Here is a 19,816-nt window from a genome sequence, read left to right as displayed (position 1 = left end):
GACGCAAGCAAAACAACCAAACTACTCGAACGGCTTTTTTGTCTCTCTCGTGCACCATGTGATAGCGCAACGGACAAATTATGTGTTTTTTTAACTTAAGAATGAATTTAAACACATTACAGCATTCTTCTGTAACTACTTAGTTTTATTAAGTCTTCCAGCTAATCACATTCACCTATCTGTCTAGCACCCCACCATCGATTCCGTTGCTGAGAAGAGGAAATCAACCGTAATGGGCCTTCCCAGTAAATTCCCCGTATTCCAATTTAAACCTTCATTTTGGACTATGAAATCGCTCACCAATCGGGTTATTTGTAAAATGGTGTGTGTTGCTGCATTTTTCTGCGAAGCGCATTATTTAAAAGAGCGAAAATTGACCCCTTTCATGCCACTAAAAACGGATGAGTATATGCGGTGTGACCCGTGTGTGGGCCGTTTTTGAGCTCCCTATCCTCCTCCCTATCGTCACCCTTGTCCAGAGAATGGTTTCAAGTAAAGGTACATGCAGCGGTTTTTTTGTTGTTGTTTTGTATGTCTGCCCGTTTAAGTGTGTGTGATGTAATAGTAAATAAATATTAACAAGCTATTTCAACAGAAACAAAAACAGAACAAAAAACACATTAAGGAACTATGCTTGAACGACATCCAACTATTAGCGCCTACAGAAAACACGTCACGTCCCCTTTCAATCATGCTGCTCTTGGTGTCTAGAATATTGGGTTTGCATTCGATGCGAGATTTCGTACGGAAAGAGGAGAGAGTATATCACCGTTGCGCCAAAACAGCACCAAAAAACACCTTTTTACACTGGACAGGCGGATATCTTCAACTTTTTTACGACCTAAAACGGAAGAAAGGAGTAGAGTGGGATTAGTTTTCTGTTGGAAATGCTAGATTTAAATGCTCTAGATACAACTCAAACGTCTACAAACATGCATTAAATTGGTGAAAATAATGATATTTACGTTAAAGGCAAATCAAACGAGTCAAGCATCACACTACAGCGCCCCAAAGATTTGGTTTTAGCATCTACAATACGATCGCAGCCTCTAAAGCTCGGAAGCTTGCAACGAACGCTACTGCTACATTTGCACCGTTTCTAGCGTCCGTACTTACGCGTTTACTTTTGTGCAATTGGCTAGCGTGAAACTGTGGGCACCGTTTTCCCCTCTCCCTCTACACTACGTACTCGCGATCGCTAATGACCTTAATGCCGTGCTCGGTGAAGACGAACTTGATCATATCGTCATAGCTACGAGACGGGCTGATCCGTCCAGTCGAACCGCCAGCCGTTTGTGCCGCGCCTGTGCCCAAAGTAGCGCCTACGTTGGTGTTTGATTTGGTCGTAGCAACGTGCTTCGTGCCACCACCACTACTACTACTACTACCAAAACCACCACCACCACTCCGCTGGGTTGCTACGGTTTCTACGGTGGTGTTGGCAGCCGTCGCTGTCGTGCGTTTGGTCGATGGTGGTGCACCGGCGGCTGCTGTGCTGGTACTGTCTTTGCCGTTGGTGCTGGGTTTAGCGTTTGTGCTCGGTTTTGTAGGTTCGCGTACAGAAGCGCCCTTTGCGTTTGCATTCTCACCCACCTTCTTCTTGCCTGCGGTGCCATCGTCCAGTGTGATGTGAAGAGCGGCTGGTGCCGCTCCTGCCGGGTTTGTCGTCGTCCCGTCCGGTGAGGTGACGAGTGGCGGGGTCGGCATGGGCGCTGCCGTCGTTACAATCTGTACCGCACTGCCCGGTCTGCTGAGAAATGTTCCCCGACTGCCACCACCACCCGTAGTGCCCGGCGAGACCGGCTTTGAGTTCGATTCCGTCGCGCAGCAAAACACCTTATTCAGGGTGGTCGGTGGCAGCGGTGGAATCGGAAAGTCCGTCTCATCCATCGCTTCGCAGGACGCCGCGCCGGGCTTGTTGCGCTGGTTTTGTGCCTCGATGTACAGATCCGGATCGTTGATGGGTGAGATGGGCGAAATGCTCATCGCTTCCGCCGCACTGCCCGGCGTTAGAATGTACTTACTGCGTACGTGTATGTTTTACCCAAAATTCAAAGTGTATTCCAATTGTCCGAAATGCGCACAGACATGTCAATAGGAAAGCGGGATGGGGGAATGGAGATTTCATTAGCAACGACAGTGAAGAGATGATGAAGCCCACAGACGGAAAGGTGCAGTCAGTTTTGCGCCGTACCGCGCAAACACGAACTGCCGTCCCTGTCACTGTATGGAACACACACACAGGTTAATATGGTTTTGGGATGGTAAAAACGCGCGCACACACACACACACACGGGCGCCACACACTCGAAATGTTTCGATTGAACTCAATTACGCCAAGGTAAATGATTCGCGCTCTGCTCTACTTACGTCTCATTGTTCGTGCCGAACAGGCCGAACTTTCGAATGTACTCGGCCACATGGTCGTCCAGAAGGTACTTCACCGAGAGGCCCCTGCTCAGCAGCTTTCGAATCAGCGTGGAGCTAACGTCGTTCGTCACCCAGTTCGTTATGATCGTAATGTTGCGCTGAAAAACAACCGGAAAAAAGAGTCAATTTTCAATGCTCCATTCGCTCACGGGCAGGTGTAGCAAACACTTCTCGCACGTACCCGATATCGACTCAAAAGATCGGAATTGAAGATGAACTGCTCCGGGTTGGAACCGGCGCGGGAAATCACCACAATGCCGTGGTAGCCCAGGATCGCCTCCAAATCTTCGTCCTTCCACAGGCCGGGCGTGGCAAACGATTCGAGCAGATCGGCACCGCACAGCAGCTTCAGCTGCACCTGGCCCGCCGTTCGCTTGATGCCTTCCGGGATCCAGGCCGGTATGTGTTGGTTGTTGATGGTCCCATTCGTATCCTTTAGGTAGGAGTTTATGTAGTTCTGGAAAGGAGGGGGAGGGGGGGGGAGGGTGGAATGGACATTAGTCTGAAGGAGCAAAAGAGGAGCAACTGCTTTTGTCACAGCCTACCTGATGGTACTGCAACACTTGGCGCGTACGGGTCCACTCTTCCTGTTGCGTTTCCCAGTCCGACAGATGGATCCAGTCGGAGGTTTTGAGACCGATCTTGATCATTGCACAACGGTGCGTCGCCGACACCAGTCCTTTCTTGGCGTATGAGTCATGCACCGGTGACACTATGCCGCCGACCACCTGCCCGAGGCCCATCTGCTGGATGTGATCGCGGGCAATTTCTGCAAAACACAGGCACAGGATTGAGGGCTTCTCTTCTGTCGCCATTTGTCCCGCCGACTTACCAAACATCCGGAAGTGCATCGGTGTTGGCGGACTAAACGAACCGCACGCTATCAGCATTATCTTTGTGGACGATGTCATTCTCATTTGTTTTGAGTTATTGGGAGAAAATGCTCAGCCAGACCGAAAAATGTGAACAATTCGAGACGACCCACACACGCACACACGACGACTTGCTGCCACAACACTAAATATCGTTTCTAACGATGACTGGACATGTAGATTGGGATTAGGTACCGAGAAACAATTGTTTATTCGATAAGAGGGAAGCTTCCCGAGCGTTCGTAGCGAAAATTTTGGCTCCAGAACGATTGTTGTTGTTTTTTGTTACATCAATACAGGGTTCGTGCACACCGTTAGGAATGCCTTTGCTGAGAGGGGCCCGAAAGATGGTACAAAATGGTGCTAATAAGGACTTTCATTAGCTCTAAAATATGAAGTGAGTCAAAAAATACAATTATATGTGTTTTTTTATCTCATCGTATCCTTTTAAATCGGAATCAAACGCTTATTTTCCAAAATACAAATCAATACAAGTCGATAGTCGAGCCCTGCAGTAGTGTGTTTGTAATTTGACACGCAGTGTGGCCAGATTATTTTGGCAGATTTCGTTAGGAGTATCAACATTTTATCTGTAGTTTCCGGTTTCAATTTGTATCGGTAGTTTTCGCTATCTTTTGAAGTGTTAAGTGGAAAGGGAAGTGCTAATCTGTACGACAAAATATATTCTTTTTTATTTAAAGAAAATGCATCAGATTTGGTTCATAGCGGTCATACGAATGAAGCCTTTTTGAAGTGATTCTAAGCCAACGAAGAATTGAGATGCACTTTTCCTGTTGAGCGGTGGCGATTCCCTTTTCTCGGGGTTCCACGCAGCCGTTTAGAATCAGTCGCAGTGGCAGTGCTAACTCAAGTGCGATTTTATCGTATGTGCTGTCAGCAGGTATTCGACAAAATCGCACGTCTTACATTATTTGTCAAATTCGATATATAATTTGGTTCTGGTCGCTAGTAATTTCCAGATTTCATATGGAGTTTACTTCATTACAACATTTCGGAAATGGAATTATGACTTTTCGGTCAGTATTGTGAGAAAATCTGTGATATTCGGTAGGCATATCAAAAATCGGTAGGGATACGCATAAACCGGTATTTCTGGTCACTCTGCTGCAGTCAAAACCGTTTTCACGTTGCAGTTCAATACGTTGCGTGATAATTTGTATGTCTGTTCTTAGTTTATATCTGCGCAGAACGCTGGCAATGAACATGTCAGTGCTTCTAAAGCAAATTTGAACTGGAATTTGATAATTTTTAACAAATTTTTTACGCCATGGCATTGCGTAGTTTATTTTTTATTCAATACTTTGATTTAATTTAGGTTGACTAACGATCTGAATAAGTAGATAAGTAGTAATAACGTTGATATTGTTTTTTTTGTTTTTAAATTTCAGTTCAGCTTATCTTAAATAAATGTTTCTTTGCCTCTTCTTCTTCTTCTTCTTTGGCTCAACAACCGATGCCGGTCAAGGCCTGCCAACCCACTTGTGGGGTTGGCTTTCAGTGACTTATTGATTTCCCCCCATAGCAGGATAGTCAGTCCTACGTATGGCAGCACGGTCTATTTGGGGCTTGAACCCATGACGGGCATGTTGTTTGCCTCTACTAAGAATGAAATATAATTAGCAGCATTATCTCTTAACTCTTTGCTCACTCAGATTCATACCTTCCAGGTCAAGAGCACGTCTTCAAACGTCCCACCCAAGGGAACTGGTTGGTTAAAGCGATCAACCGATTATTGTTTTTTGGCAAGGGATGAGGAGTGACCTCGCGCCACCGCCAACCGCACACCACTAACGCATCCGGAGTTGCCATACCCATGCAACTCTTTCGTTTTTCCGCTATTTCCGATTTAATTTCAGATTAAACCTTCTCACAACGCACAGGCAAACGCACAATCCTATCTAAAGGCCGGGCTACATTGATCGTACTCCGTAGTGTAATTTTAATTTTCACTAGCGCATCTGGCGGCGGCTGGTGGAAGCTGATTTTGGTCATCAAGGGAACGGTCGCACCGGATCTCAAAATTAAGTACTTTTTTCATCGTTTTTTTATGCGAAAATGGCTGAAATACTTGCACAATATGTTTATCTATCAATTACAAAGCTTTTCCAGTCCAGTTAAAGTAAAAAACATGGAAAAATAACATATTTTCTGGAGCGGCTCCTAATTGTTTGGCAAAATGCTTCGGTCAGCCGCCGCCAGATGCGCTAGTGAAAATCGAAATTACACCAGAGAGTACGATCAATGTAGCCCGGCCTTAAGAAGGTAATATAAATGAGAGACAGAAAGAGAAAGAAAGCGCACGTCTGCTAGTACAATAGCACTGCCTTCGCTCGTTAGAATTCATTGCTGGTACTTAGGCAAACATTTTTGATGCTCTCTTACTAATGCTCGTCAGCGAAGCATGGCAAAAGTTTTGCCAATCCCCCCACTTCTCCCCCCATCCACAGCCTACACAAACAACAACCACGAACGCATCATCATCTTTTGATAGGGTGGAATCACACGAATCTTCCCTGCCAAAGCGACCAAAGTCACTGTTGTCTTCGTCCGAACAGTTAGCAAGAGGAGCCAACGGGGGAACAGGAGAGGCAAGGGCCGTTGTTGGAATTTGGCGTAAAACATTGATTGATCACATCTTTGCCGATGGGGGGGGGGGGGGGGGGGGGGGGTAGTGTGTACGTCTTTGGCAAAACTTTGGCGGAAATTTGGCCGAGAAAGGAAGCAAAAAAAAAGGGGAAGGGTCGGTTTGTTTGCTGGTTCAGGACGTGTACGTATGTTCGCATCCCTTTGGCTCTACAAAATGATATCGTGGAAGAAATCTCCGATAAATAAGGAAGTGACGATTGAATCGGAGAAGCGGACGTATCGGATTCATGCTACGGGCGGGGGGGTATGTAGTTACGAGCTAAGAAGATGGGTTCACGAATAGCTTAAACTCATCATCATCCGCATAATAATGGGATCGGTACGCGCGGGCACCGCTGAGGGCGATGGGAATGGTGATGGAGGAAAAAGGAAGCGGGAACTCATCCATTTTGATACCGTTTACCCAGCTACACGCGGTGGTTGGTGGTTCAATCATCACGCAGCCCGGTCCGGAAATGGCGTGATTAATTCTCTCGCATCGCTATCGATTGGTACCGCACTTGGGACTATGGTCTGCAGACATTTTCCCGGAAGACTGGAGGGCAAGCGACGGATGGTGATGTAAAGTCGATTTTATGTAAAATAATGTTTAAATAAATAAGGGTATGAACAAGAAGTTAGGGATCTGTGTAATAAGGATCATAACATTTTATTTTAATCTTCATTTGTGTAGAGCAGCTGTGTCAAACTCATTTCATCAGAGGGCCGCAAGTACAGATTTTCAGTGATTCGCGGGCCGCAAATGTGAGAATAAAAACTATACCTCAATATTTATATAAAATACTGTTTAAAATCATTATTGTTAAACAAATTGACTTTTTGTACTCCTCGCTTCAAATCTGGAATAGTTTCCTATTTACAAATTTGCTGTGTTATTTTTCATTGTGCACTTTTTTATTTCGAAAAATAGTTTAATGTACTTTTAAAGTCACATGCATTTTTTATCCTTATTATTAAAATACGACATTTTTCATTAGTCGCGTTCTAACACGGTAGTTCTGTTAGAAAATATCGTCCAACCACACTTTTTCACTAAGGTATCTTTTTCGCGAGGCGAATCATTTTCAAGCCATCCAAGCTATCCATCGCTGGATGAATAACAAATATATTTGCCTGCAATTTTTTGACAGATCAAGAGAAAAATTGTAATAAAACGTGTTTAAACATAATTTTTGCTTATTTCCAAGTTCCAAGAACCCGTATTTTACAAATAATTTTTTTTAAATTACGATAATTTTATCTGACAAAGATTCGTTTTTTGACACTTGAAGGGAGATGATTCGCGAATTGAGGTAGTGGACTGTGTGAGCTAATCTATGGAAATAAGCTATACATCGCAGGACTTCGGCATTTCGATTATTTTAATCCTTAATCTAAATACTCATGGCTTAAGCGTAATCATATCATTTTGGTTTTGATTTTTGGGGAGGTTGGAAAGTACATTAATTCGTTTTGTAGAATGTGGGGTACACATAATTCCAAGATTATGAATAAAACAGAAGTGGCTTCAATCGAACATCAAAAATGTAACATTCTAAGGTCGGAGCCGTGCAAATTCGTTCGAAAAAGAATTTCGGAGCCCAATGAATCCTTAACTCGGCACTCGGGGGCATAATTGGTCAAATTCGGGTAATTGGGGCATGGTCAAATTCGGTAGGACCGACCAGATCCATTTCTCACTGCAGATTAGCCGCTCCGTGCGACAACCGATGACTCCAATGGTTCCGAATGGCATTAAACGGCTCTATAAGCTTCGGTCGGCACCGAACGGAACTGTTGGTTTGATTTGGACGGATCAGGAGTCAGAATAGCTAAGATCAAAAATGACGATTCTGACAATCCAGCACTAGTTGTTGCGAAGATTCCAAGTGTGTGTATGAAAGTATTTCATTTTTTTTCGTTTGTAGAAGGTTGACGCAAATCTATTTTTCCATATTTTTCCATAGAATGTGCAATCGAGTGTACACAACATTGTGCTAATATTCAGAATTTCATCGAAACATAATGAGTTTGCATTCAAATCAATTTTTCTTAAGGGTTTCAATTGTTCTGTACGATTGTGCAGCATAAGTTTATGAGATGTTATGGTTACATTCATGTTAGATTCGAAAAATATACCATCAAAATGATTGTTCTTCTCTGGAAAATTTTATACAATAAGACAATAGTAATAACAGTTTTTTGGTTTGCAGTGCTTTTAGCAATTCTCAAAATTTTCTCGCGGGCCGCATTCAGCATTGACGAGGGCCGCATGCGGCCCGCGGGCCGCCAGTTTGACATACCTGGTGTAGAGGAAACGCTATGTAAATTGTGTTATAACTTATGTAAATTGTGTTGGAGCATATGATGTATTCTGAAGTCTATGATGAGTCAGAATGAGTTAGTGAACCATCATGCCAACTAATAACTCATTCATAGGAAATTAAATAATTCATGAATTTTGTTTAGAGCTAAGTCTCGATCAATCCTCGGCCTCTAAGCGCCTTGCTAAGATCAAATTGTATAGTTAAATTTCTGTGAATGTTTTAACACTCTATTAGCAACTCCCTCACAGTAGTTTAGTATGATGATAGAGAGTGAGTTAAAGACTTAACTCGCCATTCTAATCCATGATCTCTGAATTAACTCTACTTAGTGGCTATTGTCATCATTTTGTGATATGCTCTTCGTTACTTGTGCTCCTGTGACTGATAAGGTGGGAAATATTAGGATATCTGTTCATCCCTTTGCAAAGAAAATATGAGTAAGCATGTAATTTTGAATATCTCTCTATTGAACTGTCGGAGGTGAACTAGAGCCTTTCAGTTTATAATGATTATCTCATCAACTTCAAACTTTTACGTATCAAATGTGTTGATAATCAGTTTTTGAGCCGCTCCTACATCTTTAGATCTCTTGAGAGCCTGTAATGAACTTTGATTTCCAAAGCTAGAGGATCTGCAATTCCTTGAAATTCAAGTTGGAAGTCTGTGAAGTTGGAAGGACTGAGCGGCCTAAGGGAGGAGCCCAAGATAAACCTCCACATCTATTAGTTCGCTTTTATAAGCGAATGATTTTTGTATTAATGCCCATATAAACGGAAAACTAAGTCCTGCTCTAAGTAGTACATTCTAACATGCAAGTGTGTGGTTATGAGCGTGCAAGTGTTATGAGCTCTTGGAGTTTGATTTTGAAGGCCTAAATAAACTTGACATACTTCCGCACTCTTTCATATTAGCAATAAAATCTCTCATGACAAGAAAGCATGAAGAAGCTCTTGCGACGTTTAATGTAATTTGTTTTTAAGAACTTTGTCGAAGATCTCAATTGCTACCCTGATCTCAAAGACCAAAAGTCTACAAATAAGCAAGTACAGGATAATCATTGTCGGACACTTGGATGTCAGGCAATTTTCATGTTTCTGTGGAAAAGGGAAATCACACAAACTTTGTGCAGTGGCTTTCACCTCTCAAATACACGATTGAGCAAATAATTGAATTGCAAAATCTTCTTTACACAGACAAAAGTATAAATGAACGAAATTCGGTTGTTTTGCTTAGTGGTCGGCAAACTTTGCGTCCGAAAGAGCCTAATCATACAAACATGTTCGTACAGTTTCACACGAAAAGCCAAATTTTTGAACCCATTGCAAAATTGTGTGAAAGTTCTATGAAAGCATGTGGCTCGCGAGCAGTACTTTGCCGATCGCCTTACTACACCAATTGTCTGGATCTTACCGTGGTCAAATTGGTCAATGTCAATGGCAACTGAAGCAAGGTAGACCAACTAGATCAGTACCGAAATTTGGAAAGTCTGGTATGTTAATAACGACAGTTTATCATTCCTTTATTTGATTGATTTCCATATAAAAGATTTTTAGCTTAGTAAGACGACCCAATGAAAAGTAGAAAAGGAAAATTTTCTTACACCAAACACTGGCTAGTATTTCAATGCAGTTTTGAAAAATATGCAAAATATGTAAACTTGATTATCCGCACACTATAGATAACATTACAATAATTTAAGTACTGCCATAAAAAGAGAATAATAAAATTTATACCTAACGAATGTCGGATTATGTATTTGGTATTTGTAAAGGGGCCGGTCTCATGGTACAGTCGTCAACTCGTACGACTTAACAACATGCCCGTCATGGGTTCAAGCCCCAAATAGACCGTGCCGCCATACGTAGGACTGACTATCCTACTATGGGGGGAAATCAATAAGTCACTGAAAGCCAACCCCACAAGTGGGTTGACAGGCCTTGACCGGCATCGGTTGTTGAGCCAAAGAAGAAGAATTTGTAAAAAGATTTTATTTAAAAATGCGAATTGTGTAATGTTTGTTGAGATTAATACATTTTTAGGGCTTTTAGGGAAATTAGGGACACCGTTTAGATCACCCGCTTAAGATCATCTATACATCTGAAGATCTAGATACGAAGCTGCTGTATTCTTCGTCATGTTAACCTTTTCATTTAAAGGAAAAGTATCTTAATTACTCTGACGATAGCTAAACATGATCCTTATTAAAATGCCCTTTCAAGTTTGATTTATGGTAAGAAAACGTTTGAAATAAAAACCTCAAAAAATCTGATGATCTCCTTCAATAAACCCCCATTCTACGCTGACCAAACATTCGACCATCACTGTAATCCCGATCCCGATCCGGCCGACGTGGGAATACGCAGCCCCACTCGCGCACATATCTGTTCGCGTACATTTCTGCTGCCCCATGCTCGATCTTGTTGGGGCGTTAGCGCATATTTGGCTTAAAAAAAACAACAACACCAAACCAGTACTGATCGAGCTCATGCCAAGCGCCTTTTCTCTCGCTTCAGCATCATCCAACTGTGCGTGTGTGTTTGTGTATGTATAAAGGGGTTTCGTTGGGTGGCATTGTACGATCATTTCGCAGCATGATCACTCGCTCTCTCACCTCGCTCCCCACCCGATTGCCGGTTTTTTTTTATCGATCGCTGGGAGGAGATTTGGGTAAACTGTGATGGAGTGAACGAAGCAGCAGTGTACAACAGCAGCATGGACAACAGAGCACCGGTTCCACTTCCATATTGCTGCTATTTTTTGTTCTTTCTCTCCCAACGGTCTTGCCTCCCAACGTCAGCCCCCCCCCCCCTCTGAGGGCGTACGAGTCCGAGTCGGAGGGAGTAATTAGCATAAATATTAAATGATTTTGAAAATCGGGGGATTGGTCCGTCGCCTTGTTTTCCTTGTGTTGCTCTGGTGCTTTTGCCTGGAGGTTTCCAGCTAAACAGTCCAGTCCAAGAAAAACACTCCACGGCTCAACGCCAACGGTCGGCGATGGGACGATGTACTATGGCAAAATAGCTCCTCTCCAGCCCTTCTTCAAAAGTCCTTCAAACGCACAAAATAAAAAAAAAACCTCTGTGCCAGCCTGCCGCAAGGCAAAAGAGGCGACAACAGGGAAAGCGCTTCGGCATGGGTATGGAAATTGAGCATTACATTTCATATTGTGTCACAGGACACGGTAAGCGAAGCGTGGAGCAGCAAGTCGCCAGACCACTGGCACGGGGGGAGGAGGACAGAAATAATGAAGGATGAAGGGACACAATTGTTTAAATTATGGGGATTTTCCCTCGTCCGAGGAAGAACTTTTTCCTATTGGCTTTTCAGCGAGCGGAGGAGCGCTGTAGGAGCGTAGGGGCGTTGGGTTGCGGGAGATTAGTAATTTTCCTCCATTGCTTTCCCTGCTTTCCGGCTTTTGTTTCACGATGGACGCCGGAATGGCGGAAAATCCTGCCTCAACGATGGGAAAGAGAAAGGCCGGACACACCAACCAACCGACCAACCTTCCCACCCAACCCGGGAGCGCGAGAAGGATAACATTAATTTATTCCATTTATTTTATCTGGTATTTACATAAGTATTACATTGAATTTATTTTTCTTGTGAGCATTGTTTTTGCTTCCTCTTCTTCCGTTCCCGTCGCATAATAATAACAACGCGAGTCGTTTCCTTCCTTCCCTGCGCCGGCTTGGGGGACCTTTTTTAAGGATATTTTCCTTCCGTCTTTTCCTTCTCTCCACTGTCCAATAAATGAGGAACTTTTTTCCCTGGTTTTTGGAAGTAAAAAGTTCGTGGGGGAGGGAGTGTAAGTAAAGGAAGGCTAGGTGAGGTGTGGAGCGGTTGTATTTTATATTGCAAACAAGGATTTATTGGCAAACCCGGAGAGAAGGAAACAGGGGCAGGGCGAAAAGCGGGAAGTGCTTCTTTCTTCCGTTGCCTTTGTTGCCCATTCCAATTGGTGGGATTGCGATTGCTTCATTGGAGTTTTAATTAAGAAGAGGAGTTTGGGTGTGTGTGTGTGTTTGTGCGAGAGTGACCTTTTTTTTTTGGTTCGATTGTCTATTTTTTCTTTTCTTTTTTGCAATAAGGACAGCATAATGATTCATCGCTGGCAATTTGCTTTTCTTTTTAACTTACACTTTTCCTTCCAAATGCTTCGTTGAAATGAAGACGTTTTTTCCTTGTATTTTCTTTCAGTTTCTTTCCGTTTTTTATGTTTTTAATCTCATTTTTCCTCTATTAAAGTGACATTCGCTGGCGACAGTTTATCAAACACACTCATCAACCGCAGCGCCGCAGATGAATTGCTTCATAAAGTGACCAAGAGTGTTCACGCAAATTTGTATGCGTGTGTGCGTGAATTATGCGCCGGCTAATGAGCTAATTGGTGTGTGCCTTGCCTTGCCTTCCAACCCATCGCACTGTGCGAAAGTGTTTTAATAAATCTTCAAATAATAAAATAAAATAAACTGTCCCCATCTTCCAAACCTCCTTTCCTTCCTTTAAGGCATAGCGCTTTTCCTACATATGACAGTTTCTGCTGACACAAACGATCACAAAACTGACCGGTTGACAAATTAGCCCGCTCGTCTCGCTTCGTTGGGCAGCAGTTTGGAGAGAGAGAGAGAGAAAGAGAGGGTGGGGGGGGCTAATGGAGGAAAAAGGCATACACACAAAAAAGAGTAAATTATAAATACAAAAGACCAACGCTCAAAAGACGCACAAACAAACGCACCTCAAACGGAAGGTGATCGTGAGTGATCATACGCTTCAGGTTTTTGATTACCTACAAAAACGCAAACGCTAACATAACCTTATTGATCATGAGGCTAGATTGGCGCACACACACACACATACACACACACGCGTGCATTGAATAGAAAACGAGGGATGAGAACTTTTGTTATTAAATGTAATCCAATCGCGGATCCCGATCCCCCGTACCTGACAACAACGATCACAGATGATCGTTTCCCGACATTAACCACCTGCTGTTGCTGTTGTGATAGGGTGATAGGGTGATAGGGATGCCAACAATATACAGACACACACAGTACGTTATTGGCGTTGAGGCGACAAAAGGCGACAACACAAATCACATTAACTCGGAGGGAGGGCTCGATCACTATCACCAATTCCGATGTGAGGCTATGATCTCAATAATAATGTATTTTTTGTTTGTTTGTGCCTTCTTTTATTACCAAAAGTGTGTGTGTGTGTTTTTTTGTTTTTGTTCTGTTTCTAGAACAATCACACCTTGCCGTAACGTCTTTCGGGGATGAGAGGCGCGCGTTTTGTAATTAAAAGAGCTCCGAACGCTTCTAATAACGATTGTGGCCCGTAAAATAAATCTCACTTTTGAGTTTTTGAGGGAGACATAAAATTGCCAGCCGGCAGGGGTTTGGCGATCCTCGGGACCTGACAAAACAAAAACACCGTGCGATCAGATCGGATCCAACGGCCAATGAGATCCAACGCACGAGAAACGGCATTAAAATATAATAAGAAACGACTTGGGCCGTTCGCGCGGCCCAAAGACGGGGAACGTGTGACGTGATTCTGATTTATTAAATGACTGATTTATGGTCGTTCATCAAACGTCCGGCTCGAAGGGGGACACGGTTTCGGGTCTCATCTCGTTCAGGGGGGGGGGGGGGAAGGGGGGAGGTGACAATCTGGGATTAATCCATCCCCTTCCCAGTCTCCCCTGGGGGCTGTGGCTAAACGGTGACAGTGACGCGAACAAATGGTTTGCCATTGTACGTTAGTGGCTGCCCTGAGATGTGATGAGGCTTATGGCGAGATTGTGATGTGTTGATCCGTGTATTGAGCCTTCTGGGTTAGCATTTTCCCACAATAAAATGGTTTTTGCAATTGCAAATTGTGTTATTACAATTTCCCTGCTTCCCCCTGTAAAGAAGGATAGGGTTATGATGGGTCGGAAGGTAAGTGGCGGAGGATCAGTGTCTGATGATCATTAATAGGGGCTTTTTTTGTTTATCTTGCTTGTGCGCCATCAGCCATCGCTTGTTTCGATGAAAAAAAAAAAAATTAAACCACGAAAACGATGAATTTCAAACCTCGGGGCCGACAAGTACCTTCCCCGCGCCGCGCACACACATCTCCCAACGGTATCGCACCACAGCACCCGTGCGGGAAAATGGGAAGCAGGCAAGCGGCGGCAGCAAGCAATATGATGTCAAAAAGTGTAATCACCCGGTTTGTTCGCGTTTGCGATTATTGCTCTAGCTTCAATGTTGGGACGGAAATGGTGAGGCGAGGGCACCACCAGGGCACCCGAACATTATGGGACATTTGTTTTTGACTGGGAAGACCAAACTGCCTTTTTTTTTTTGAATATTATTGCTTGTCTGTACTCTTCCTCTATCATGCACGCTGCGGGTGTGCGGATGGAATGTGGGCTATATTGCAATTTGTGTGCGCCACACCGGGGAACACAGTTGGGAAATGACAAAAGTGTTGAAGAATTTTGAGCACATTAGCGGCAGTGAATTATGAAATCGCACATAAAGCGGGTGTTTTGTTGCTGCGGGGGGGAATGGTTGTTTGTAATATAAGATTTTCCTTTTCCTTTTCGCTACGACCACTGGGGTGATGATTGTGCAATCGTTGGGCGTTTAATGCAAAAGAATGTTGTTGGGATGTGTAGTTTAGTAGCCGGAGGGAAAATGAGCTGGCTGTTGCTAGTTTTGAGCAATTGAAAATTAATTGAACCTGTAGCATTTTAAACATGTAAATAAGTATGCAAAATATGACGATTTTTTAATTGAAAATTATGTTCTTGGCTACATTTGCACAACAGCCGTCAAATAGAGAGTATCTTTCATTTTTCATTCATTTGTATTTATTTCTTGGATGTACATTATTCCTGAATTACAATTTAGTATTTTACATCGGTAGCGGAGTTTGCACAACGCGATATTTCGTTGATATTTATTGCACTTGGCATTGTGGACACTATTTCTGATTTTAAATGAATATGACGTATTGATGGAGGAAAAAAAATCCAAAAACACCTCCTAATTTGGCTACAATTTCTAAACTATGTACTAACTTATTCTTTTATAGGCTATACTAGGGGAACTATTTCATATTGGGATTTGAAATTATAGAGAGAGATAGAGAAAACAAAGGAAGTATTTACAAATAGAAGTATCGTTTTAGATGAGGTTTTGTAGGGTACGTATGCCACTATTTATGCATTTAGATCGATATTTCGTATTGATTTTTTTATATAAACTCGCTAAACCTGTTAATTTTCTAGCTTTTCTATGAATAATGCATGTACTGTACCAAGGCGAGAGATTTAGTATTCGTTTTAAGAATTTGTTTTGAAATATATGCATTTTCTTTAGGTGTGTTTTTGCACTGTTACAATAGAGAATAATTTTCAGATGTACTTTAGAATACAGACATGTACTATTTGAGACAGACATGGCTATTTTCAGTTTTTTTCCTTTTTCGATCATTTGCTTTCTTCTTGTTTTTTTCAAAGTCCTTAAACTAAAGATTTTAACTGTATATTTTCACTAGTCTTCAACTTGATGATTTGAGTATTGATTCATGAACTTTTAATTTGAATTATAAATTACGACGTTGGTTTGTTACCTTGTTACTTGTTATTAGTGCCATTGTTGAAGAGTCGGCTCTTCAGCACAAAACTCAACTGTGAGATATGTATGTATGTGTTACGAGTCATTCATTAAAATTAATTGTGCTTCACAATAGATGCATCTAGAGCAGTAATTCTGAAATACATAAATGTAGAAATTAAAAATAAACTCGGCTAACTCTGAACTCTAAGCAAGTTAGACATTTAGAGCACATCTGACCATCTGGCACTAGAGCAACATCAACATTGAAAAAGCAGTAAAATATGTTTGAGTACCCAACAAAAACAGCAACACTGAATGAATGTGAAGCAATGTGAGCAAATGTGAAGAATGTGAGCTTCACATTTTTATTGCTGGTTCATTTCGATGGTAGTGATTAGTGTTGGAGCGTGGGTTTTGAAACATTGGGGGTTTTTGTTATGTTTTTTTATTATATTTACAAAACAAGCTGAAATATGTCGTTTGATGCATCAAACAATATAATACTCCAATCCCGCTAACAGAGGTTTTACAATTTATTTAAACACTTTTACACGATATGATGACTTTCGCTCGTGTATGTTACTTTTTTGAAGATTATTTTGCCTAAACAGCCTTTAACAGCCGTTTGCTAATTTTTAAACCATTTTTGTCTTTGATCACAAATTTTCCTCTTTTTTCATTTAGCTTGGATTTTAATAGGATTGTTTAGCGTCTCACTAAGATCAGTTGTTGATACGTCTCATCCAGCGATAACAGTTCCATCCTAATTGTCTATTTTACACTGGAACATCCTTCAAGATCAATATTTTAAATGCATAATTAAGTCTACACCCACTACCACCCACACTCACACACTAATTATTGTCCATTGCGTTGTTTGTTTCAAACAATAAGGTATTTTAGTAATTGGCCCAAGAATTTACTTTTTATTACGCATCACATAACAAAGTCACACTCACACACACATCACATCGCAAGACGCATCGGTCGCACATAGCGTAATATTAAATCTAATTTATAATTCATCAAACCGAAACGGGACGTAATGACACGCCGAGACGGAAATAAATTAACAAAAATCCGACACACACTCCCATAAGCACACCGGACAATAATGCGTTCGTTCATAAAAAAAACCCATAACAGAATTCAATAAATCACTACACACTCAACTTGTGTGCCCCGAACTGTGCGTGAATTTTCGGTCGAGAAGGATGATTTTTTTTTTGTTTTAATTCTGCCAGGAAATTTTGAAGTGAGCATCGCCGTGTGTGTAATGAGCATTGCTCGTTTGTGTATGTGCTGCCATTTCAGCAGTACTTTTCAGATACACATTATTGTTTGAATATTCAACGTACAGCGCGCGGGTCCGGTGGTGCCAACAGTTGTTTTATTTTTGGATTCCGTACCCATCACCCAACAACTGCACCGAAAGGCGAACGAAACGACGCCAACGATCGAAAACGATTGAAGCAATTTCGGGCGAGCATTTTTATTACTAACCGTTTTGTAGGGGGGAGGGGAGGGTGGTGGTTAAAAAATGTCGCCATGAAACATAATCCCTCGGTCCGAATTAGGCCTCCCCTCCCTCATCGCCACCCCCTAGAGTGCGTGCGTGTTTAAAGGCAGGAAGTGTACGGATGGAACGCGTTAAATCACTTTTGCGCCTTAATTTCCGTTTTCTTACCCTTTTACGGGTTGATGGGGGGCGATTTGTACCGAAAGAAGAACAAACTACTAGCCAAACCAGCCGGTCAACGACCGGTTCAAATTGGAAGGAAAAATCAAGCAATAGATGTTTTGTTTTTGCTCTATTTTTTTTTTTTCAATTCCACCTCATCAACATGAACGAAAAAGAAAACTCGATCAACCTGTGTGCAAAAAAAAAAAAAAAACGAGTAAACAGCGAAACAGTGTAGTGTCATTTATTGTTTACAAAATAGTTCTTCCCTCTCCTTTACTCCCTCCCAATACTTAAATTTAAATAAGTGACAACCCTTCCTCCTTCCAAATGGAGATAAAGATTAAAATATCACAATCGAACGACACCCATAATAAGTCAAATCGGATGTAGAGAGGGGAGTTCAAAACAGGGCTCAAAATTCGATTCGAGCGCGTCCTGCTAACGCCATTTCTCATCCTTTGTGGGATGCCAATTGAACGCGTGCGAGAGAGAGAGTGAGATAGAGAAAGAAGTGAGGATTTGTTTTGGAGCTGTCATGCAAACGATACGCTGGATAGGGCACAGCACACGAAGGACCACATCGCAGTAGCATTGGAGCGTGGATTTAGAAGGCCAAGAGACGCCCGAGATACATACAGGAAAGGTGGGCGGGGTGGTGGTGGTGGAGGTATGTACCTCGGAAAATGTTGTGTATATGTGTATGTGCCGTATGGTTACAGATAATGATATCCTACCACCACCACCATCGCTCCCCCATTCCCCATTTACATCCACTAGCTTCCGTCCCGTCCTCCAGTATTTTGATCGAAAAAACAGGGACAACAAATAAAGGAGCAAAACAGAGACAGCGAGCAGCCCCCCGTGCGGTAAGGAACAAGACGAAGCACCGCAAATCTAAAAGTCACAATTGCCCCCCCCCCCCAAACCCTCATGTCCTCTTCACCGTTGGAAGGAATAAAATTTCATCCCTCTTGTAATTCATACACTCAGCACTGGCAAACAAAAAAAGGCACAAAACAAGGAAACGTACACACACTACCGAGCAAGGTACCGAGAGAGAGAGAGCGAGATAGAATGAGAGCGAGCGAGCAAATGAAAGAGAGAGAAAGGAAGCACTCGCGCGAGAACCAACCGTAAGCGTCCGCGCGCAAGGGTCCACCTTTTTCTTATTAATAATATTATCAAAATGACTCCACCTTTCTGTCATAATAATAAATTGTTTATGACGGCATTGGCTCTCGCGGGCCGGTGTGCGAGTGCGGGGAGGGCTGAGGGAACGTTCCTTGGCTGAGCGCACGGCAGTGTGAGCGATACAGCACGCTTTGCCACACCATCGCGGACTGTTTCGCACGTTGGCGAGCGTTTGGCGCCTATATACTAAGAGCTTCTTTGTGAGTCCGCGCACGTGTGTATGTGTGTGTGTGTTTGTGTTGGTTGTACGAAGGGTGGTAAATGGGCAGCAAACGCAAGAAGTAATGCAAGCGCGGTCGGTCAGCACACAAAGTTATGCTTTATGCTTTATGAAAGATAGCCGTCTGTGCGCACTGTGCGAAGGGTGACACACACTGAAAAGCGACTCTTGGAAGAAAACTGTTTGTGTGTGTGTGTATTGGGGTGTTTTGGGTGGAAAACATAATGTGGAAAAATTGTGACGGCATGGGAGAGCCTTGGACTTGTATGTAATGTCTTTATGTATTGGGTGTGTTGGATGGTTTAAATATGATTTTGATTATTATTATTCAGAGCTTATCATATAATAAATATACGAAAAATTTAATTTAAATAATATTATACAGCAATTATCAAAAGAAAACTTTCAATCAACACTTGTTTAATAAGTAAAAATGACAAAAAAGACAAATTGTCTCCACACCAACGCTTAACACGGCTCGTGACGTATTTTTGATACATTTTCATACCCTCACCATATCCTGCTTATGTATCATAAGACAATCGATTTCCCCTCTGCTTCTGTGTGTATGTATTCATCGATTGCATTCGTTGATTGCTGTGTTTAATTTCATCGACAAAATGAAAAATGAGTGGAGGGGATGAGCTCGATCGACGAAAACCCCTGCAAAGCTCGATTATTATGCTGCTGCTGCTGCCTCGTAATCGCAAGAGAGGGGGTAATAACCAGCATACAACATCTAATACACACGCATACGTCTACCTTGCTGGCGCGATTGTGTGCGTGTGTGTCTCTATTCAAACAGCGATGCTGTGCCGAGCATCTCTGTC

General features: G+C 42.5%; 1 protein-coding gene across 5 annotated transcripts; it reads right to left on the bottom strand.

Annotated features, from left to right (window-relative positions):
- Positions 1–130: 130 nt before the first annotated feature.
- Positions 131–3,596, bottom strand: LOC121596394 (nicotinamide/nicotinic acid mononucleotide adenylyltransferase 1). 5 transcript variants are annotated; one of them, XM_041921292.1, is made up of 6 exons: positions 3,263–3,596; positions 2,976–3,199; positions 2,612–2,887; positions 2,371–2,528; positions 966–2,023; positions 131–841 (listed from the first exon to the last, which is right to left on the bottom strand). In XM_041921292.1, exons 1-5 carry the CDS (start codon positions 3,345–3,347, stop codon positions 1,177–1,179), a joined length of 1,590 nt encoding a protein of 529 aa, XP_041777226.1. In that variant the 5' UTR covers positions 3,348–3,596; the 3' UTR covers positions 131–841; positions 966–1,176. The 5 variants fall into 5 exon arrangements, with proteins under 5 accessions (XP_041777226.1, XP_041777227.1, XP_041777228.1 ...); XM_041921293.1 differs by having other exon boundaries at positions 1,117–2,023; XM_041921294.1 differs by having other exon boundaries at positions 1,594–2,023; positions 3,263–3,593.
- Between the last annotated feature and the right edge of the window lie 16,220 nt (positions 3,597–19,816).

The sequence above is a fragment of the Anopheles merus genome, chromosome 3R, assembly GCF_017562075.2.
Source record: "Anopheles merus strain MAF chromosome 3R, AmerM5.1, whole genome shotgun sequence".
NCBI lineage: Eukaryota > Metazoa > Arthropoda > Insecta > Diptera > Culicidae > Anopheles > Anopheles merus.
Note: the sequence above shows the minus strand (reverse complement) of the source record. Positions and strands in the feature narration are given on the sequence as shown.